Genomic DNA, 23,569 nt, shown 5'->3' with positions numbered 1-23,569 from the left:
AGAAATGTGCAGGTTTTCTTGGCGACTGAACATTGAACACTGAAACATCTTTCGCCCGCTAGGTTCAAAGGGATGCAACTCCGTCGCTCTTACCCATGTGTAAATATTGATATTTTTAGCTGTGACCTAGATGTATATAGAGACAAACCACGGGGCTGGCTGATAATTATTCATGAGCGTTCCGCCATGATGTTCCTTGAATGACATCCGCGCTAGTTAGAAGCGATCGGTTTTAGTTGTGTCCAGTAACTGGCAACTTGACCCGCAGTATATCGCGACCACTGGAGTCGTCGTAATTCGCCGATCCTCAGAGAGACATGTGAGGGCATTAAACGTGAGTACCATCAACGTCCTTGAAAGAGCAGTGATTGCACTATGTGTACAAAATATGAGGCAAGCCATGGTTCGAAAACTGTTGTTTGCCGCATCACCTTTTACCACAGATTTGCAGCAGATTTATCAGACCGATCGCATTTGAACCGTCTACTCACGGTGGGACATTTTCACGGAACAATTAGCTCTATACGTTTGAGAGCCATCTGTCTGTGGTGGTACCGATATATTGTCTGTATGGAACCTACAGAAGTGTGATAAAATCACTCAGCATGTGAGTGTTTACATTTGTGTGTTAGGGATATATTATCAACGGCAGCCTTTGTGGCAGGTGGTGTGACATCGGCTGTTTTACAGTAATACCAGATCTGGCGAGTTGTGTTAGTGACAACTGATATTGTGGCACCTCGCGCTGAGAATATCATATGTTAGGTGACACGTGTTTACAAGCTAGATATACCATTGTGTTGTTTAATTCCCCGCTGTATACAGCAGCTATGTGAACAGCTATGTCAATTGTGTAACATTACGTCGCAGCTCAGTATGTTCAAATGACCGCTTTGTTTGATCTTTGCCCCGACCAGCCAACCGAAGACTAATTAAGCACATGTTGACCTACTTTCGTAATGCCTGCTCGCCATATGTGACAGGATAGTACAACCTGCTCGGACGGCTATCGTGTATGCGTCCAGGCGCTCAGCAAAACCAGGTCAAATGGAAGCTCTGTTCAGGTCGGATAAGAGTGATTAGATTCTAAATGAAATTGTCAAGATATGACTACAAAACATTATAATTGACTTACTCTTGGGTGTTGAAAAAGTCGTGTCATTAAGGTTCAAGTCCCACAATGCTTTGTTAGTCATGACGACTGAACATACACATTTGGTCAAGGCGATGCTTCACAGGTTATCTCAAGGCAGAGGTCAAGTATTAGTTTGTTATCCTTTACCTATGGCAGAAAAAATACGTATAAAAGTATCATATCCTACACTTGTTTCGGAGCGGTATGATAGCTCAGTGGTTAAATCATCGTCAGGATGAAGATCCTGGTTCGATTCCCCAGATGAGTACTATATCTGGAGGCCAATTCTTGTGTCTCCAGCCGTGATACTGCTGAAATATTGCTCACAGCGACGTAAAACCATGCTCACTCACATTGCTTGTTTTGCCATGAAAATATTATCACAATATATCGCAATACGTTATAAACAGATCCAATGAGAAACCGATACCCTTACAGGTACGATGTCAGAATAAAGACCAATGGACGCCACAACATATAGTCTTCGAAATAAACAGTTCATAAATTTCTAAGTCGATTCTCACACTCAGTGATAGATTGTCTATGCTTGCAGGAAACAATCATGCATTCTTTTAGTTTGTTAGAGAGGGAAATCCTGTTTTCAATGTGCTGTGTCAGTGTAAGAAGAGAGGTTTTAGGGATATCAACGTCTTCATTATGAGGAACGCAATTTTTCATATTATATCCTCACTTCGCCGTCATGTGAATGTAGAAGTAAGGATATACACCGAAACGTTGTGTTCCTCATAATAAGGAAGTCGATATCCATGAAAACACTCTTCCTTAATATTTGCAGCCCTTCTAAATGTCATTCAACGATATGCTATAGGGCGTGTTACCAGTTCTAAAGAGTGAGCTTATCAATCAAGAAATGAATGTTTTGTACATTAATATTACTTATGCTTTATGACATATATACATGACGTTCCTACGACTTTGCAGGGTTATATATTTCACTATATGACCGAATTACTTCCAATATGACGTAAACTTTTACTAAATCGATAAGAATGAGTAAGCTTCCTTTACTGATGGCAGCACTTCAAATATGTTAGATAACACGAGTCAATTATTCATGTACTAGAATCTATGTGCACTTCCATGACCTGCTACACACGCACAGGCTTTAGCGAGCATTGCCTGGACTGTCTGACACCACCTGTCACCTGTCATCCATGTACTCCCATTATTTGATTGCTAGTTACTTGGCGTCGTGTGTCATGTAGACGCACATCCATCGCCACATGACGCGGTCAACTCTAATCGATGTTTTTTTATATTTATTTATTTATTTATTTATTTATTTATTTATTTATTTATTTATTTATTTATTTATTTATTTATTTATTTATTTATTTATTTATTTGTGCTGGTTTCATTTGACCAATCAACCAACCCACCAACCGACCGACCGACCGATCGACCAAACAATGCCATGCTATTTTCATGTCATTTGTGATGTCTGTACGTCTCCATCCCACTAGAACAGATTTTACATCCCACGAGAGCAGATTTCTACTTGATCGACTAATGCATACAGCAAGCATTAGCGTGTTTGTGGTCCATGGCTATCATCTGAATCTGCCATTCATAAGTCATAACCCATCAAGGATATTACATGCAGAAGTCTGTGACCCAGGGAGCACGTCCTCCTGTGTACACAGACCGCCGTGCATGGGATGTACAACCTAGATATGGTGTGGAGTAGCTGGACTGGAATATGCAGCGTGTCATGGTGTGAGATAGCTGGGCTGGAATATGCAGCGTGAAATGGTGTGGGGTAGCTGGGCTGGAATATGCAGCGTGAAATGGTGTGGGGTAGCTGGGCTGGAATATGCAGCGTGACATGGTGTGGGGTAGCTAGGTCGGATGTACAACGTGACATGGTGTGGGGTAGCTGGGCTGGAATATGCAGCGTGACATGGTGTGGAGTAGCTGGGCTGGAATATGCAGCGTGACATGGTATGGGGTAGCTAGGTCGAGTGTAAAGCGTGTCATGGTGTGGAGTAGCTGGTTGGGATGTAAAGCGTGTCATGGTGTGGAGTAGCTGGTAGGGGTGTAAAGTGTGACATGGTATGGTGTAGCTGGTAGGGGTGTAAAGCGCGACTTGATGTGGAGTAGCTGGTTGGCGTGTAAAGTGTGACATGGTGTGGAGTAGCTGGTTGGGGTGTAAAACGTGTCATGGTGTGGAGTAGCTGGTTGGCGTGTAAAGTGTGACATGGTATGGGGTAGCTGGTTGGGGTGTAAAGTGTGACATGGTATGGGGTAGCTGGTTGGGGTGTAAAACGTGTCATGGGGGTGGAGTAGCTGCTAGGGGTGTAAAGCGTGTCATGATGTAGAGTAGTTGGTAGGGGTGTACGACGTGACATGGTATGGGGTAGCTGGGTTCGGGTGTGCAGTGTGTCTTGATGTGGACTTGGGTGTACGACGTGACATGCTGTAAAGTTGCTGGACTGGGGAGTGCGGTGTACTGCACGCTTAGGAATGTAGTAATGGAGGCCACCGGTTTGCAGCGTCATCACCTTTTGAGTGTATGCGGGAGTGTACTACTGGATATCTCGTGTCTATCATGCCATCAGTCTTGGAGCGTATTCGAGAGTGTCATCACCCCCAGGAGCCTACCGCTGGAGGTCATGGATCTGTTACACATCCATATTAAGAAGAATTTATTTGTCACTGTTGACACTGGCAAGTATTATCGGTTAAGCTGGACTGTTGCCAGTGCCGATTAAAGTTTCTCCCATACGTTGAATGGAAAATGAGTCAAATGGGTATTGGGTCTAATGGTGCAGTAAACAACGATCAGTTAAATGTCAGTAGGTACAAGGGTTCAGCATTAGTTGCAGTTCATTGATTTCCTGTAGACACTCTCTTATACCGAGGATGTGCAGTTTTGCGGATGTAACAGTTCTCGTCTAGGGAGGCAGTGTGTTCGTTCACAACGAATGCTTCAACCAACGTTGTCAAGTTGGGTCTTTGTAGTTCCACATGACGCCCGTATCTGCTACAGGCTTCAGTGCGACGTCTATGGGCTGCCATCTAATACAAATGATAGTCAAACGAAAACGATAATATTTTTGCATAACCAGTGGCGACCATATTGGATTTTTGATTGGCCAACGTTATTTTCTGAACGGGGAGGCCATGGTGAGCAATCATTAGAGTTTTGGTGCTTGTATCACAAAGTGAATAACGCGGCCTAGTTTGTTCTGATATCCTCTCTGCTATTGTTTGACACCATCTGTTCCGGCATGATGTCCGCTGAGTACCAGGATTTTGTCTAGTCAGTTCTACAATATCGCCTGCCAACATCGATCATGTTGTCTGTGGAACTATGGACACTGTCAAATGAGTTCCGTGACCTTGATTACCGAATTAGAGGGCAATGCCTGAAGAAACTTTTGGGCGAGTGCAAATCTCCCCATAATGTGTATCTAGTTTAAGAAGCACTCATGAGTCACATTTATGTCATGAAACCTGTACTGTAGACCTTCAAGAATGTGGTGCCTTGCCAGATATCATCCTTGACCTGACCTGTTCTGACCTAACTTAGTCACATAGTCACTCTTGTCCTGTACATGGACCACGTGTTTAAATCACCTGAGTGATAGGCTGTTTTAACATGGCGTAATTGCCAGTAAGGACACTTCTGGTAATTTGTAACAACAATCAAATCCTTACTGGGCAATGGTCAGTGCCTGATCAGCCCAGGCCTGCACTGACGCAACTTTACTGAAAACACGTTTCTAGCTAAGCTTTCAGTCCTATCTGATAAGATGAATCTGTTATGGAGACGTTTAATGGAAATGTTTAACGAGGTCATTATTTTTTCCAGACCTCTGGCAGGTAAGGTCTTTACCAGGCATTCAGACGTGTGTTTAGGTGCATATAATTAAAACATAATTGGAAATCATATGCAATGACAATTTTCTGACTAAATATTACTACAATTCGGAACAAAATCCCTAGCTACACCTTTGGGATATTTGGTGCAGTAAAACCTCCTTTGGCATTACGGTTTCGTCCTGCTGTATTCTTTGTTATGTGCACGGCACCCAGGTTCACGAGATTTATATCAACGTACTGTGTCACTTGTTGATGTCTGAGGTGAGGTGAAGGCTTTTGAATGACATTTATTAGTTTTAGACACAAGTTCTTTTTATAGATATCAACTCCTTTATTTGAGGAACACAACTTGTCGGAGTACACCCTTACTCCTACATTCCCCTAATGAAGGAGTAAGGGTGTGCTTTATCATGGTCTTCAGTAACCCATGCTCTTCGTAAGGGTTACAAACGGGTTCGGTTGGTAAAGCTTGCTGACATGGTTAGCGTAGACTGAAGCTAGTGCCGTCAATCACTGGATGGTGTGCCAAATATCTACAGACAGCCGCCACCTGGAACATTGCTCAGTGCGATGTTGAACAACAAACCAACCAACAGAGGTGCAATCATTAATTGTACGCATTTTCTGAACCAGCACAGCGATTGTACGACTACTGATATTATAGAAATATCTCCATGTTGAATACCAGCATGACTTTGACCTGATGACGGTCTATTGTCTCTTACAGTTTCAAAAGAAACACAAACATTTCAGCTTCACATATTGTGTTCGTCTTGCCGTTACAGCCTGCAGCTGTGCCCGTCAGCGTGTGCGGAATCTTGTTAGATAATCGCTGTTCTTTGTGGCGCTAATTTCCTAGCCCTGCAGCATACAAGACGTTTCATTTAGTTATGTCGCAGATGTCTTCTGCATGAGCCCAGGTATTACACAGCCCGAGGTCGTTGTATCCTTCAGTTGTGAGTGCAGAGCTGCAATTATCTGCAGTTGCCAATGGTTATGTCGCCGTCAGCTCTCTGCAAATGCTAGTTCCACTGTTTCCACCGTGGACTCGTAGAATGATACAGTCTCGTTGTAAGTGGGTTAGTGGTGGGTGTGATAACTAATATTCACTTTCGATGTAATTTGTCCATCCCCAGGTTTGTTAACCGCTTCCATGTCGGACCATTTAGCCATATATCGCTCTGATATTGTTGCGGTGGTGATTTAAGTGGCGGCAAGCCTCTCCCTCTAGGTTCCTCATCCCTACTGCAGTATTATTGGTTTTGCTGAAACATCAAACGCTGATTTGCAGAGAATCATGTTAAAGTGTTACGCTGCTGCAAATAGTGAAGATGCATTGGTTCTCCTGTCTGGGTGTTGACAGCCCGAGATATCGTTATTGTGTACATGGGCGATGCCAAGACAGATTGGATATGCTAGAGTTTTACCAGGGGTTAATTTTTTGTAGGAGTGGACGTGGCATTCTCCTGATCTGGGTCATAGATTTTACGCCAAGACAAATGTCAAAATAAATTGGTAGATTGTACAAATAGGCTGTTTTGTAAAATAACAAAACTGGTTTCCTCTTTTGAGTCACATAACACAGACAAAGGCTGTTTCATGCTGTGATGTCACATGACACAGGTTGTTTTCTGTCGTAGTGTCACATGACAAGAAAAGACTGTTTTCTGCTGTGGTGTCATATGACACAGACTGTTTCCTATCGTGGTGTCACATGACCAAAACGGACCATTTTCTGCTGTGGTGTCACATGGCACAGACTGTTTCGTGGTGTCACATGACAAAAACAGACGGTTTTTCTGATGTGGTGTCGCATGGCACACATATGAAAGTTTTCCTCTGATTAGAAGTCTGAGAATTTATTGTATCTTTTTCTGCTTGTGTTTAATCTGAACGGTCTACGTTTATTACCTATTAGGTGGTCCGTTACGTGTTTAGTCGTGCATAGTCGTTCAATGTGAGTGTGGTGTGTAGAATGAATAATCCCGAACTGTCAGTGTGGGATATGGTGACACTAGCGGCCAATTCTCTTCACAAGTGGGCATTTCCGTGTGTCGACGCTAGTGTCACAGCGACGGGGTTGAAGTCCACCTCGGTGGATGAGATCGAGTCACGCCGGGGTTTACTACGTCGTGGAGACCTCGTTACCGGTACAAATTAGATTAGTCTGTGAATCAGTATAACTTTGATTGAAACAAATAATTCGGTTCATATTGACAAGAAGACTTACTTCATTTAGGGCTTAACATTGTGAGAAGGTGTAGGCAGTAGAGAAATTAATGTGATACAGGGAGTGTGAGGCAGACTAAGTTTGCGAAATACTCGGGTCTGGGTTCATCATCATGACAGAAATAACAGTGCCCACTGTACTTACTAGACTTAGAGCTAATCTCTGAAATGAACATATTTTACTGAAAACAACGTCCACAGTGAATAAAAAAATAAGATGATGAAATGGAACCTTGAGATTTCTTCATTCTTCATTTATTGAAGCTGTGGAAATCTAGACTTGCCACATTTTCTAGACATGCGTGGGCTTTCTAGGATATTTATACTTCAGGGTCTGTACGACAGACTATGTACGTACTGCACCATAACCGTCTTTGTTTTTCTCAGGTGCAGGTTCTGAATCTTCAGTTTCAGTTTAAACAGAGGTATGGATGCATTCAAAATTTTGTGTTTTCAGATACACAACGTCAGTTTAACATATCTGTGTTCACTTAGGGTGAAGGGTTACCTTCCGCCGATAGCCATAATCCAATGTCTGTTTTCATTTAATTGCACATGAAAATATTACGTAATATTATGAATCACTACTTGTCGCGGCTTAATGATGATCAAACATGAAACTATGTGGACAACGGCCTGCTTGGAGTTTGTTACTGTTTTGTTGATGGTTAGCATCACATGCTTCTTTTAGTCCATTTTGCATGGGGAAATGCATTTCCTCAAAGCGTGTGTTTTCACAAATGTGCTTGACAAAATGGCCATTTATAAATCCGTTTAACAAAGGCAATGTGAAGAATATCCGGGTGGCTACTAGGCAGTCAGTATTACCAAATCGTATTGCATGTATATCCCCCAAGACAAGAGGAAGTTTATTTTAGTTGTTTGTGTTCACGTGAGTCGACAGTGTCAATAAAATCCCAGTATTTACTCATTTACAGATACATTTTATAGCCATGAAAAATAACATGTAACAGAAACTCCTCGAATGTAAAGTCGGTATGGATATGGTCTGGTGAGATGGTGTTATGAGATTATGCGGGAGAAAAAGCAGATTATGTAAGATCTCAGCCACCCTGCTAGAGTTACGTCCCTTTGAAGCAATTTGCTGTGATGACGTCAATCTCAAATATAGCTGGCACTTCTCCAGCAGCGATTAACAAAGGGGCAGGGTGCATAACGCCTTGTTAACTGGTCGTCATGTTACAATCCATGCTTATCAAATGGTTTTATGACGTTGACAAACGTGCAGAGATTTGAGTAAGTGGTTCTAAACTGAATGAAACATTTTGTCACGTGGTATGGTGACCTTTGACCCCCACAACATAAACACTGATGTCAGCTGTGTCGAAGTGTTGACTCTGTGCTGTGGATGGGCGACCTCTTCACAAACTGGATATGTTATGTATGAGGAGAGATAACACTTTCTTGTATTCCTTAATAGCAGTTTGAGTTTTAGTTCCCGCTGACGAAGGACAAACTGGAATACTCGCCTCGTCGCTCATAGTGTTCTCGTATCGAGGAATGTTCTCACACAAAGGTAAGCCGTGCTAATGGCTGTCACGGGCACGACCTCCGTCCTTCATTGAGCGACTGCGAAACACCAGGCTGTGTTTTTGTGGGTGTTTGTGTTTATGAGGGTCACTCCTCTTTCTTGTTGTAAGATTTGACCAGTTTTCATGATGTATATCCGGATATAGCTGGTTGTGAATCGACAGACCTACAAGACGAGAGTGTGGTGTACAGGTGTTGTTACAAAGACGGCGATACAGTGATGTGTGTTGTAAGGCAGACACAGTTAGACCTAGTCATCACCTCCATGCGTGATGTTTGTTATATATGGGACAGAAATAAGTCACAGAAATAAACTATGCATGTGCGTGCAGATGTCACCGTCTGCCGGAGAAGCCAAAATAAGAAATGCATGTCGATCTGTGAAGTGGGGAACAGGTGTGACGTGGGTGTGTAGGGAGTGAGGCGATGTAACTCGACATTAAGTGGAGCAGCAAGTACTAGTACTAGTAAATGATTTCATATAGTAGTTCATCATAACACTTTATGATACAATATAGTAGTTCATGATACCAGTATATGATGTGACATAGTGGTGCATGATACCAGTAAATGTGATATACTAGCTCATCATACCAGTTTATGATACAGTTCATGACACTAGCATATGATGTGACATGGTAGTTCATGGTAGCAGTAAGTGATGTGATAATATAGTACATGATAGCGGTAAATGTGATATAGTAGTACATGATACCAGTAAACGTGATATAGTAGTACATGATACCAGTAAATGATGTGATAATATAGTACATGATAGCGGCAAATGATGTAATGTAGTTCATGATACCATAAAATGTGATATAGTTGTACATGATACCAGTAAATGTGATATAGTAGTACATGATACCAGTAAATGTGATATAGTAGTACATGGTGCAGTAGATATGCTGATATATTATGGTACATAATATATGATTAGATACAGCAGGGCATAATACCAGTATGTGTTGGGAAGTACACGTATTGTATGACAGAACAACAATCAGAATGAGGTTGATGTGATAGCTATGGCGACGACAAGACGGGCATTGACGGACTTTAATGGACTTTGCACCAGGACCACTACCCAGCAACAAATAGAGATCTCCATAAACGACTGGTCTATTGTTCCAGGGCATGTAGGCCGGGCCTATATGGTTAGTACTTCTACCAAATCGCCATGTTTGTTTATTTGAATCGCTATCCGCAGTAATTATGTGATCCTTGGTAAAGGCCACGCTGAACTTCCGTCATCCTGACGTAAGTTTCAGTAACGCGGGGAAATATTTAGGGAAGAGTTAATCTTGCCAGTAAGTCAAACATGTCTTGTCCTGCATATATATAGGAGTTAATTATGGCCCCCTTTAATAGCGAAATACATCTCGACTATGCACTTCAAACAGCCCCCGATTGTAAGATCAAGTAAACTAACACCTTCTTACATTAGGAGTTCGGGAACGGTTTCTTATCCACAACGATCATATACGTTATATGACACACACATCATACTAGCCTATCGTTAACATATCTCATTTGAGTTTCAAACATTATGTTACATCGGGGTCAAACTGGCACAACTGCTAATGCCAGTTACTGACTTAGATTTAATTTTATCTGTGGACGGAAATGCGCCCACAAAACGTCATCATCTACCACCCCACCACTGACTGAAGAACGATATGATTTACGGCCTAACCTGTGTATATTATGGCCTCCAGGTTTGTGTTGGCTGAGGGTGTGTGGTCAGTTTCTGTTGTGGCCTGCAGTGGACGACGTGTGACCACTGGCGACTACAACTCAAAATCTAACCTCTCTGCGGTTTGATAACAGTAACTCTTGACGATCTTTGTGTGACTGCCTTCTGGTTACTTACTAAATAGACACTATGTTTCCTTCCTATGTCGGTCGTGGCATCGATTTTCTTATTCTATTCTAATCCCAGTTAGTCCTTAGTTTAACAAGAATGTTGTAGAGGTAGCCCGTCAGGGGTCGCCTCTGTAGACACATCTTTACCAATCACGCTATCTTATTGATTATGTACTTATAGGCATCAGTGACTTCGAGTGACCGGCCTGAACCGTTGTCATTAGCCTAGATAGAGGCCTCGGAGATACTGTAGTGACCAGGAGATATGGTCGTAGATGATGGTGACAGGTACCTGCAGCATTCCCTCTCTCAGCAGGTGGATAATCCCAGATTAGCTAGCTGGTGAACCTCATTTTCGTGGTCGAGGAACTGAGATGAAACTTGACACCTTCAGGCCCCCCTAAGTAATTGAAGGAATTACAGCAAATTTGAAGGAATTGCATCTCAAATGTAAACAAACGCAGCCCACTCGCGAAACAATTGCAGCGATATCGGTAGTTTAGCGGTAATAACAGAAATACATCGGCCCTATCGGAAGCAATGTCGGTAATACTGGAAACACGATCGGCCATCTTCGGAGATTTTTCGGTCGCGAGCGGAAACTCACGCAGCAAAACATGGCGTCGTTGGAAGAAGCACCCGTCTCGGTGAGATTTGTTTTTAGTTTCTACTATTACATTTTTATACTTATCCCATCTTTGACCACCCGTGTTGAATGCGTTTAGGTATGAGGTGTTGTCGGGGCAATAACTTATGTTTTTAGGAAAAGATAGTCACTCTAGGAGAGCGTCACAAGTCATGCCCCTGTAGTTTGATTACATCTGAACATCGAAGTCGTGCCGATGATTACGAACGTGCGCGAGATATAACATCATTTTTTTTTGTAAAATGTGTTTAAATTTGTCAATTGCACTTCGTAGCAAGAAAAATTATGGCTCATAAACTTCTTCATGGCGCACGTTCATGATGTTCGTAATCATCGGCACGACTTCGATGTTCAGATGTGAACAATCTCCAGGGGCATGACTTGTGACACTCTTCTGCAGTGACAATCTTTTCCTAAAAACATAAGCTATTGTCCCGACAACACCTCATACCTAAACGCATTCAACACGGGTGGTCAAAGATGGATAAGTATGAAAATGTAATAGTAGGAACTAAAAACAAATCTCACCGAGACGGGTGCTTCTTCCAACGACGCCATGTTTTGCTGCGTGAGTTTCCGCTCGCGACCGAAAAATCTCCGAAGATGGCCGATCGTGTTTCCAGTATTACCGACATTGCTTCCGATAGGGCCGATGTATTTCTGTTATTACCGCTAAACTACCGATATCGCTGCAATTGTTTCGCGAGTGGGCTGCGTTTGTTTACATTTGAGATGCAATTCCTTCAAATTTGCTGTAATTCCTTCAATTACTTAGGGGGGCCTGACCTTGATGTTCGTGTGGACACATTGTTTTCAGATCTTCAGTGAATAAGATCCTCCACTGAACCTTATTTGGAGACCTTCAACAGGCGCATTATACTTAGATCACAGAGTCTCGAAAACAGAATGTTCTCAGATTTTCACCGGAAACATAAACATGTCAGGCCTTGTGGGCTTTCAACAGATGAAGTCTGACATACTGGACAGTGGCATTGTCCCGAGGTGGTCTTCAGCAATCACACAAATCTGTTATTTCCTCTGTGGTGGACGTGTGGTCAGTCAGTGTGATGGGAAACAGGAAGCTCACCAGTCCGTCTAGCTCCACGTGTCATCAGCTTGACGATGCCAGGGCTCCATAGACCAAAGCTCCATAGTCCCATAGCGTTATTAAAAGTAAGCAAAGCATGCCGTTGCCCCTTGTCCTCCCACTGCCTGATGATAAACAGTGCACAGAGATTTAAGTTTTGTACAATATTCCCGGCTGATTCCAGTAATGACTTTCAACAAGCAAGACAAGGCAGCTGTAAGGAGGAATCCTCTGTAGAGTGGAGTCATGCAGAAATACATTCCCATCATTCTAATCTATACGTGTTTCACGGTAATGTTTGACATGCAATTTTACACTTACTGTATTTTTTATGCCTTGACATCGTCGATGGACGTGATGTGTGGAAGCTGGACGGTAGGATGACTATTGATTGGAGGGAGAGGACTACGCAGGTGTTAAAATCTTCATTACACCTGTGTGACAAACCAGCCGTGTGTGTGTGTGTGTGCGTGCGTGCGTGCGTGCGTGCGTGCGTGCGTGCGTGTGTGTTTATTATTTTTTTTTTTGGTAGTGTTTTGGTTTTGGGTTTTTTTCGTTGGTAATTTCTCATTTAGTTAAACTCGACCGTGTTTATTGGAAAGAACTGATCATACTGCAGTAAAGCACGTCTATTTCGGCTCACATCTGTAGGCCCATTAAAATGGAACACAATTTGCAAAATTACATCCATTACCGCAGCCTTAAACGTTTTATTAGAATACCAGATAGTCTCCAGTATAACGTCCCACCTGATACAGCTGGGATGATGCTCACATCACAGACATAGATCTTCTGACACTGTAGGTTTTAAAGGATTGTGTCAACGAGTGACTGAGGTTAGTTTTATACCTCTATATTCCAGCAATATTCCAGCAGTATCACGGCGAAGGTACGAGAAATGGTCTTCGCACATTGTACTCATGTGGGGAATCGAACCCGGTTCTTCGGTGGGTCGAACGAACGCTTTAACCACTAGATTACCCTTCCACCATTTCAAAAGGTAGATTCACGGCTTGTTCTGAATACACTGACTTTGTATTCTACGAGTTGTGTAAGTCATTCAACTCAGTCTATTTTTAAGACTGGCTCCTCTCGCTATCTGAGGTAGGGCCTAAATAGATAATACTGATATGTTTCAACACCCATGTAGCACATTCAGGACCACTATCATATCGTGTCCATAGCGTGATACTGCTGCTGCCGGAATGTAGGTAATTGTGCCATCTCTGCATTGAAACACGTGCCGAATATCAGACCGTATTGCATAAACCAATCGCCGTCAGTGAGTAGTGACATGAACGACGAATCTTGAACAATGAGGCTGGATACTGATATGTTAAGTTAAGGGGTCACAATTCACTGTGGCGGACGGGTTCAGGCGCAAAGGTAGACGAAGGAAACACAATATGTGTTGGTAAATGTTGTGCTTAATATGTACGTCCGGCTGGGACATGTTACCCAGGCAACGATAACATTATGTCGTTACTGCTATCGACCGACTTCCGTTAGCGGTTTTGTTGTCACAAATAAATTGTCTGGTATAACATATCCTAGCATGGGTCCTTGTCCGTTAGGCCAGACTACGGCGTTCCCGGATTTGTAGGTGATGTTAGCAGTGTCCACTGATGGCACCATGGGTGTCTAAGGAAATGAGATGATGTATTGTGGGCGTGTTGTATGGCGACGGACTGTAATCAATCGAGTCTCTACAATCCAGTGATTGACAGCATGAACTTCAATCTACGGAATTGGAATACCATGACATGTGTCGGTCAAGACTCACTCATGACTGACATCTCTCCCGATCGCCTCTTGCGACAAGCAGGGATAACTATTGACAAAGTGTAACCAGAAGCCCTTCTTATATTAGAAATGATGTTGTAGGAAAGGGTTGTGACTGAGTATGAGTGTAGATGTGTTACCACCTGATTTAGTAGAATTACGGGTCTTTGAAAGAGGTGCGCAAGACTATGACCTAAGATAAAGCTCTTAATTAATCAACTAGATTGAGTTACACATGTCCAGAAAGTGCGTCATAATGGCCATCCGGTCTCTGCCCCCGTGCTACAGGCGTGTTGTTATCTGTTATGTGTCCGAGGTACAGTTGTTGATCTGGGTCCATTTGCACAAAGCAATCTTAGAGCTACGACTATCTTAAGCCCATTTTGAAGAATGGGAATTACAGTCATTGTAGCGCTAAGATAGCTTTGTGCAAGTCAGCCCTGAACCTTCACTTCTAGCATTGTTGAGTCTGTCCTCCGCATAATGCAGCATTACCTCACTGGTTGAACATGGGCCGGCCCCATGTACATTTCCAAACCTTTCTTGGCAATACGACTACGACTAAGCTCTGATGAGTGGTTGCTTGATGTTCTTGTTGTTCGTGAGGACTTGACTGACCACTGTTGGGCCCTGATAACCTTACTGTTTTCGATTGACCATTGTTGGGCCTTGATAACCTTACTATTTTTTATAGACCATTGTTGGGCCTTGATAACCTTACTATTTTTTATAGACCATTGTTGGGCCTTGATAACCTTACTATTTTTTATAGACCATTGTTGGGCCTTGATAACCTTACTGTATTTGATTGACCATCGTTGGGCCTTGATAACCTTACTATTTTTGATAGACCATTGTTGGGCCGTGATAACCTTACTTTTTTATTGACCATTGTTGGGCCTTGATAACCTTACTGTATTTGATTGACCATTGTTGGGCCGTGATAACCTTACTATTTTCGATTGACCATTGTTGGGCCTTGATAACCTTGCTATTTTTAATTGAGTATTGTTGGGCTTTGATATCCCTACTATTTTTGCTGGATCACTGAAACGTCCTATGTCACTCGTAGACGTACATCATGTCGGCAATAACGTTGAAGATCTCATTAAGAATGAGCTTCATGAGTGAGTCTAATCAAATATACCTTTGTCACTGCCATATCAGGTGCCTCAAATATGACTGGCATCCCCATGAAAAAGGTTCTGACTCTGTGGGGGTCTCTATCAGTGACCGACTTGCGATGTTTCCACAGTCTGTTTGAAGATCGATACTGTGGCTATTGAGGGCAAACCGTCATTGAAAGGACAAGCTTGCATGCAACGTTTCGTCTCGTATCGGCTAAACAGATATATTAATTATTATTATTGCATTATATTCTGTTAAACGCCCACCAATATGGAGAATCGTCTCCTTTATTGAAATCCATTTTTGTCTCTCTCTCTCTCTCTTTCTCTCTCTCTCTCTCTCTCTGTGTGTGTGTTTGTGGTTTTATGGCTATTCTCAGGTATAATAAAGCGGACCTGATGTGGATCGTTCTGCTATGTATTAAAGACTACTGCATTGCAAGCAGTGAATGTGTCGAACCTCATCAGTTCACAAACACATCTAAGCTCGGATTTATTTTGTTTGGGTTTTTATTAAACATTTCAATCACAGTTTTGTGTCAGTTTACTCCGTTGTTGTTTCAGAGACTAAATGATCGTCGTTACTATTAAGCGGAAGTCCACGATGAACGAGGAGGATGGCTACCGGAAGTGGGTCGTCGTCATTGCCGCCTTCTTTACACAGTTCATAGTGTGCGGTATCACGTATAGTCTCGGCGTCTTCCACGTCATCTTCAGGGACATCTTTCAGAAGAACCACTTCGATACGTCATGGGTTGGGTCGGTGCTGCTGTACGTCACCGCACTCTCCAGTACGTCAACCTATATTTGCTCACAAACACTTTCTAAATTTACGAATAATATCATATAAATATATGATTTTAACACACGAAATATTTTTCAAGGCCAATTGAACATTTGCCTTCTGGAATTACGCCAGTTTTGTTGTAGCTCCTATGAGATCAAACCCTGTGCAGTGTTGTACCACATGGCAACATTTGTTGATCGCTGGGTCGAATTCCAAATCCACCCTGATTACGAGCCTTGGCTTGTTAACGAAGTGCCCGCGCCGGTTGGCAGCGAAATGCTCCAATTCACATTTCATGTAACTGAAAGTGCTTTTCGAAATGCCATTAAAGCTGACTCGCTGACTCATGTTGTGCAACTGTTCTACTGCAGGTGTGATGCTACGGTTTGTAGCCAGCATGTGGGGGTGCCGTGTCAGCGTTATGATCGGGGGGCTTCTTGCGGCTACAGGGCTGTCTCTAGGACTCGTCGTCAATGAGCTGTATCAAGTGTATCTCACTTTCGGACTGCTCACAGGTACGTTCATCAGACTTTTCCTGAAACTTATTCAGCTTTGTATTGTGAAGTCGAGTAGGGGGAATTTGAGCCAAAGGGTTTTCGAGTCTGTATTGGAAGACCAGCAACGGTGGGTAAGGCTGTGTTTGAAGACGATTAAGGGTGCGTAGGGACGTATAAGATGGATTTGAAGAAATGAGGTATGGCTTACTAGAGGAAATGATGTGTATGGATGTTCATATTTGGACGTGTGGTCTGTTTGGGAGTTCTTGTGATGGAGTAAGTTGTGAAGTAGTATCAGGGGTAGGTATATAGAGGGCTGGAACGGTTTCATCCTGTGTAACAATAGTGAAATGTGTTAGTAGACTTTGCGAACTGACAATATGGATTCCATGCACACAACCTTATTGGTATCTTAATCGTTTGAATGTAGTTACAGTAGTCGGAGAGAGCCTTATGAAACATCCAGCCTCAGGGGCATGAGTGTAAACTGGGACATACTTGCAATATATGTCAAGTTCCACTCGACACGACAGGGACTTCCAGTCTATCAGTCTTCATTGCACTCCTATCCACTGATCAGTGTGAGTGAGCGAGTTTATGCTGCACTCAGCAATGTTCCAGCTATGTGCATGCGGTCTGTAAATAAACGAGTAAGGACCAGGCAATCCAGTGATCAACAGCGTGAGCATCAATCTACGCAGGTGGGAACCGATGACGTGTCCCCCATGTCAGCGAGACTGATCACAGGATCTTGTTAATAGCCTCTTACGACAAGCATGGGTTTCTGAAGACCGGATCTTCACGGGTTCGTGGACAGATATGGACTGATGGACGCTAGACCATTTGCTATCAGGACACCTTATGGACAGGCATAGCCTCATTAGCTAGAGAATTAGCTATAGCCACACTGACCTTAGAAAGGTGTTATCCGATGAAAGTTGGAGCATAAGCCATTTGACACACAATCCTGAGACAGGGGTTGACTGGTGAAATCTTCAGCATTAGCCTTCTGAGATTGGGCAAGTGTACATAGCATTGGAAAGTTGTGGTCAATGAAGTTCCTGCGGTCGATACCAGCTGTCATGGCCGAGTAGATGACCTAACAGACCATGTAACCAAAAGCACACAACCGATCTGTTATTCTCATAGTCACTGAACCACGTGATTTTCTCTTCCACTCACTCTTTTTGCTATACGAAAAGAAGGAATTCCAAGTTTTTCAGAGGTGAGACGAGACTCCTGTGTAATGTAAATGAAATTGTTATGTTTCAGTTAGAAATCCATCAAACTGAGTATTAGCGTTAGTGTTGTGTACACAAATCAAGCCATTAAACACGGAAGACATTGGTTGATTCGTTATCATTAATTAGCCGTTGGGCAGACTGGCATAAGGATGTAAATACGTTGAACTGATAACGAATACCTCTTCTGACAGGTTAGCTTGACGTTTAGTCATGTTAATAATTATAGGGGATAGGCCACCGCCTTATTAGCTGCGCCCGTGCATCTTTCAAACCGTTCCTATAAATCATGTCAATACATTTACAAAATGGCAACAGAGTCCCTTTGACGGCCTTAAGGACACATTAGACTGTGTTAATAAGTCAGGGCTACTGTCAACTGTCCAAGGAATAGCTTGCAAATTGCAGTTCAGACTGCTCATATGTATTCAGGCTCATAGATTTTGCTTCACTTGATAATTATGTCTATTTCTTAAGAAATATCTGATCTCCATACACAATTTCAGCACCCTATAAGCTGAATATCAAATACTCAGTACACTGGTCTTCGTGTGGACTCATATTAGTCATCTTACCCAATAACGATTTGGATGAAATCTCTTACAGAACACACGTACAACGTTGTAGATAAACGTATTATCCTCTAACTTTATCTATTCCACGGACCTTCTTTCCTGTATCCAACATAATTGCTTCTGCCACATTTTCGCATGTACAAGTGAAGTCAGTACTAAGTGTGATGACTCCAATGACTCTTTATATTGCAGGTATTGGCTTCGGACTGGCGTGCTCTCCCTCTATAGTTGCCGTAGAGCGTTACTTCATCCATGGGCGATTCCAGGCGTTGAGCATCGTGGTTGGTGGTGTTGGGGCCGGCATCATCACCTTCCCCATCATCATCAGACACATGCTGGACATGTTTGCGTGGAGGGGAACTCTCCTCCTCCTCGGTGGGGTGTCGCTCAACCTGTGCGTGTGTGGTGCCCTGCTCAAGCCTCTACCCGGGAAGAAGGAGGTACGCCTCCTGCCCCTCCTATCGTGCCTCCCCCTCCGACACCCTCTGTTTCACGGCATGTGTATCGCCAACCTCTTCTGGAGCTTCGGCTCCACCATTATCTACATGTATTTGCCATCCTATGCAATATCGCAAGGAACGGATTTCGAGAGCTCCACGTTTCTTGTGGCATGTGTCGGCATGGCTAGCTTCACCAGCAGGATGATATTCGCATTTATGGGGCACAACAGCACGCTTGATGACGTGACGTCTGTGTTGTGCCCCGTAGGACTGGGAGTGGTTGTCACCGGCATCTGTCCACTATTGTTCAAAGACTTCACGGGTCAGATCGGATACACGTTATTATTCGGCTTCTACAGTGGATATTGGACAACATTCCTCTCTCAAGCATCCCGGGAGCTTCTCGGCCCGGAATATATTGCCATGGGCAACGGGTACCTGTGTTTCATGATAGCCTTGGGCTGTCTTACAGGAGGACCAGCGGCAGGTACGATTATTTATCTCCACTCGTGTGACTATGCAAACTTGAGTTAATGATTGTATGTTGTATGTAGATCTAGTGTGACTCGTGGATTATTTACAGACCGCCACCATACAGCTGGAATATTGGAGTGCGGCGTTAGTTCCAATGTCACTTGTATGCCCTTTGATAGGGTTATTTTAGTTTGATTTTTCAATGATATATTTAGGGCGTTATGATAACTAAATTCGCGTCATGTTAACAAAATGATGAGGAATAGTAATGACATTTTGAACCGCATGATGTGCTTCACGATATCATGAATGCATATTAGCACCTAATGTGGAGTTAAGGCAAAGCTTAGTGTGATTTCCTCAGGAGGCCATATGTGCTTGCCCTGAGGCCCATGTCCATAAGAGATGTGAAGACGAACAGCACAAACATATTGTAACATTGACTTCTGCGACTATGGATGTTCTCATAGTTTGCTTTTCGCCAGAATGTGAAAACTGGTTTATTGTGTATTGTCATATCAGAAACCCAAACGCGTAATGTCTTACAACCAAAGCTTAAGATTTGGGTTTTGTGACAAGCAGTATTCATGGTAGGTCGTAATTGTTAAAAGTAGTTCCCTACACGTGGTGTTTTGCCATGGTAAAAAGACACTAACGGCAGAAGGTCGTCATGGTAACAGGGGGTTCAGGTGACAACTCTTCATGGTAACTAGCAGTACACTATTTAGGTCTTTATGGTAATTACCAGTGGACGTGGCTGGTCGTCATGGCAATGAACGCTTCATCTACGTGGAAGGAGTGTATGTACCTTAGTTGATCTCAGTGTTTGTCAGTATTTGACGTGCCAAGCAGGGGGCACCAATGTCTGGATGTTCTGTATGTTGACGTTGATGTTTATCTGCGCAGGTTTGCTGATTCAGCAGGAAATGGAATACAAGTATGCCTTCTACCTAGCAGGTACAGTACCCGGCCAATGATGATTACTTCCACGTCACCTATTGTCTGTCACTTTCTTCTTTTTTTGTCTAAAATTGTTTTCATGGAAAATAAATATTAAAAAAGATAAATTCTATTCAAAATAAACAGAAAGGGTTAGATCTGATCTCCAGCAGCTCATGTTTGTCATAACAGGCGAATGACGGTATCTTGTCTTCAGGCTCGCTGACTTGGTTAACAGGTGTCACCATACCCCATTTGCGTAGATCGATGCTCATGCTGTTGATCACTGAATTGTCTGGTCCAGTTACAGTTATATAATCATATAACTGGAATACTGATGTACGCAACAAACAAACCCGAAACAAAACATACTGTGGAAAAACGATAACGTGGAATCAGGTCAGATTCAGGTATTTGTATGTCTGTAAGCCGTATCACACCGGTCCACAACTAACTGGCTTCTTTCTCTTTTCTTCTCTTTTATTTTTGCAATTAGTGTGTGTGTATGTGTGTGTGTGTGTGCGTGCATGCTAGCGTGCCGACTCTCGTGTTTATAAAGCACAATTAAAACGGTCGTATGTATGTATAAAAGCCCTGTCATATCTACTTTTGACCTACTTTCTTCCTTCTTGCTCTACTCACCCCAGGGGCGTGTCTGCTGTGGAGCTCCGTCATCATGGTGTTGTTTAAGATCAAGCGTTGCGTGGTGGCCAACAAGCCCCTCACTGACCACAAGGTGCCCCTCATGGAGGGCGAGGAGGACTACAAGGACACAGAGAAGACTCCCCCAGCGGCAGATGACATCGTTGTGTGGGTAGCACATGGTCTTTAAATATGTCCCCGACACCAGGACCCTCTTTGTCTTGTTCTCTATGTCGCTAGAACATGATAAGATAATGACATTATCGTTATTTACGTTCTTCATGTTTGACTGTGTGAGGATGTTTTAGGCACCCACACCCGTTTCCGTCAATCAGTAAATGATCAAACGGGCAAACAAATAATAAATGTTAAACTTAAAACATGTTTCAGGATAACGCACATATGACCTCGATCTATTCGCTGTACTGCAGTAAAGACTTTATTATCACTGTTTTTGAGAAAAAAATCAAGCAAACATGGAATTTGTTTTTAACTTGGTAGCAGTGTTTTGCTTACTTTAATCTGTTCCATTTGTCAATCGGGGTCATATATTTTACATAGCAGCGGGAATAATTAACAATTAATTCAGGACCGGGAAACGTCCAATCTACTTCCACTGAAATGAAACGGACATGGAATAAACTACTTCTTTCGGATGTGTGTACATATGTTTGTGAGGCTGAGACCTGTCTTGGCCACTGGGATATCATGAAGGTAGCATCTTGTTGGATCTAGTCACAATATCCTTTGTGTCTGCTGCCTAGTGTGGCGGGTGGATGTCTATTCCATGGGATGACACATACATTGCACCTCTTCAGTTTTACTGGCTCATCACAATTTCCAGACATTTCTGTTTCCCGCCAAGCTTGTGCCTGAACCACCACTTGTATATTAAATGACAAGTATTAGTGAAGCGTTATGAACATATTTCTATTTTGGAGATATAGTAATCATTAACATATATACTTTAAGCCAAAACTGTATTCTTTCCCAAGAATGTAAGAGATAGAAAACCTTCAAATAAAAAATTATTTTCATTATTATCACCTTTACAGCAATATTTAGATCGATGTTTTCTTACTTCCAGACATGCTGTGGTAACCTCGGTATGAGGTTAAGGTCAACCGCATTACCAAATATACTGTTCCGCTTGGGGAAGGGCTCCGAGATAGAGACCGAATGGAAGATGCCAAGTTTGGTTTGGCGATTGTGCCACGTGTGGAGACTCCCGGCTGTGCTGGCTGCAGCGGGCTATCTGTGGAGCTGCCGTCGACGCCGCATGTATATGTGGCACAATCCAAATTATTTCTCAAGCCGTTTCAGTGGCGACATTTAACATCTTTGTTCTTAGCCTACTCCACGCTGGATGGAGAATACATGGTTCTTCTTTATGCCATGTTGAATACATGACGTCAATCACTATGCAAGCCGATCTCGGGCAGATGGGATTCGGCCAATGTAGATATGTGTGCGTGGATTTGGGACGAGGTTTAGTGGGTGCCATTTTGTGTGGGTGTGATTGTCCATCTGCCTAGTTCATTGTCACTTGCGTGTAACGAAATACAACTGGACCAATTATTTTTTTCCTGTTGATTACCTTGTTCACTAAATCTTCAAATGGCGCCGAGATGAAACCAGATTAGAGCTCTCTCTTTATAAAAATTACAAAAGCAGTTTTGGGCCAACCACCATTGATATTTCTTTGAATACTTTTAGTAAAATTATTTGACTAATTGTGTTCAGTTGCTTTCAGTGTAACAAGCACTGGTTTGAAATACATACACGTTTAGTCACGGGTTCCTAATACTCTGTTCCATTTGGTAAAGTTAAAACAATAAACACGTTGGTCTGGAGTTTATGGGCTATATTTGAAAGCGTGAAACTACAACAGGAGATTCTTTATGATTTACCAATGGTGTTGTTCCTTTAGTATTCTGGTTCCTATGAATATTTCTGTTGGAATCCATTGTTGATTATGATTTATGTGGACATATGCCTGTTGCTGTCTATAGTTCATTTATGTAAACAAAGTCAACATCGTGACCAGTCTGATGTTCTGCGTGATAGGGTCCGTGCCGAAGGATTCATTGTTATTAACATTTGTAGTGAACATTGTAGAATTTACTCATCACAGTCTTGGTTATCCCCTATATGTCTTTTTAATTTTTAAATATACTGCCTGCTTCACAACTAATCTATAACAATGATGAACTTTAATGTTACGGTGAACGCTGATGGATCTAAACAGAAATACATTCATCTAAGAACAGAGGCTCTCCTTGTCGATTTGGTTATCAAAGGGAGGTAATCAATCGATTTTTGCCATGAACTTGCGATCAGACGTAAGTGCAGTTAACTCCGTTGTGCAGAAACAATGCAGGGTAGCTGTGAGTTACCCACGTATTTATAATGACATGTCAATAGTTCATATATATATATATATATATATATATATTCTCGATATCATAGTCAAGCAGTTTCGTTTATACTTAAGGTAATACGTTCATCTACTGTTTTGGTAAGTGTTGCATTCTTAAAGACATTTTTGTTTACATAAATAGTGGAACTTAACTACAGCGTACGTACATGTATAAATTCAAAAAACGATATTGCAGCAAGAGAAGTAGTACAAAATTGGGTTTACTAATGTCGACAATGTTCCATAGGATGACGTGCTTGAAGTGTGCCCTGTTGGTAAGTACCCG

At 42.5% G+C, this 23,569-nt stretch overlaps 1 protein-coding gene across 2 annotated transcripts; it reads left to right on the top strand.

Moving 5' to 3' along the window:
* Window positions 1-140: 140 nt before the first annotated feature.
* On the top strand, window positions 141-23,133 carry LOC137281500 (monocarboxylate transporter 12-like). Of its 2 annotated transcripts, none has more exons than XM_067812757.1 (7): window positions 141-334; window positions 15,834-16,060; window positions 16,428-16,571; window positions 18,562-19,296; window positions 20,190-20,240; window positions 20,870-21,032; window positions 21,952-23,133. In XM_067812757.1, the coding sequence occupies exons 2-7, from the start codon at window positions 15,841-15,843 to the stop codon at window positions 21,974-21,976; spliced, it is 1,338 nt and encodes a 445-aa protein (XP_067668858.1). In that variant the 5' UTR covers window positions 141-334; window positions 15,834-15,840; the 3' UTR covers window positions 21,977-23,133. The 2 variants fall into 2 exon arrangements, with proteins under 2 accessions (XP_067668858.1, XP_067668859.1); XM_067812758.1 differs by lacking the exon at window positions 141-334 and adding an exon at window positions 8,521-8,747.
* Window positions 23,134-23,569: the final 436 nt, after the last annotated feature.

This window comes from Haliotis asinina, chromosome 4 (genome assembly GCF_037392515.1).
Source record: "Haliotis asinina isolate JCU_RB_2024 chromosome 4, JCU_Hal_asi_v2, whole genome shotgun sequence".
Classification (NCBI taxonomy): Eukaryota; Metazoa; Mollusca; class Gastropoda; order Lepetellida; family Haliotidae; genus Haliotis; species Haliotis asinina.
The sequence above is the reverse complement of the archived record's forward strand: the minus strand, read 5'-3'. Positions and strand labels throughout refer to the sequence as shown.

What these genes read in the sequence shown, in the direction of transcription:
- LOC137281500 (XM_067812757.1), top strand. Translation starts at nt 15,841, where the DNA reads ATGATCGTCGTTACTATTAAGCGGAAGTCCACGATGAACGAGGAGGAT. An exon ending in CACTTTCGGACTGCTCACAG is followed by an intron (nt 16,572 to 18,561) that starts GTACGTTCATCA and finishes TTTATATTGCAG; the next exon opens with GTATTGGCTTCGGACTGGCG. An exon ending in TACAGGAGGACCAGCGGCAG is followed by an intron (nt 19,297 to 20,189) that starts GTACGATTATTT and finishes TTATCTGCGCAG; the next exon opens with GTTTGCTGATTCAGCAGGAA.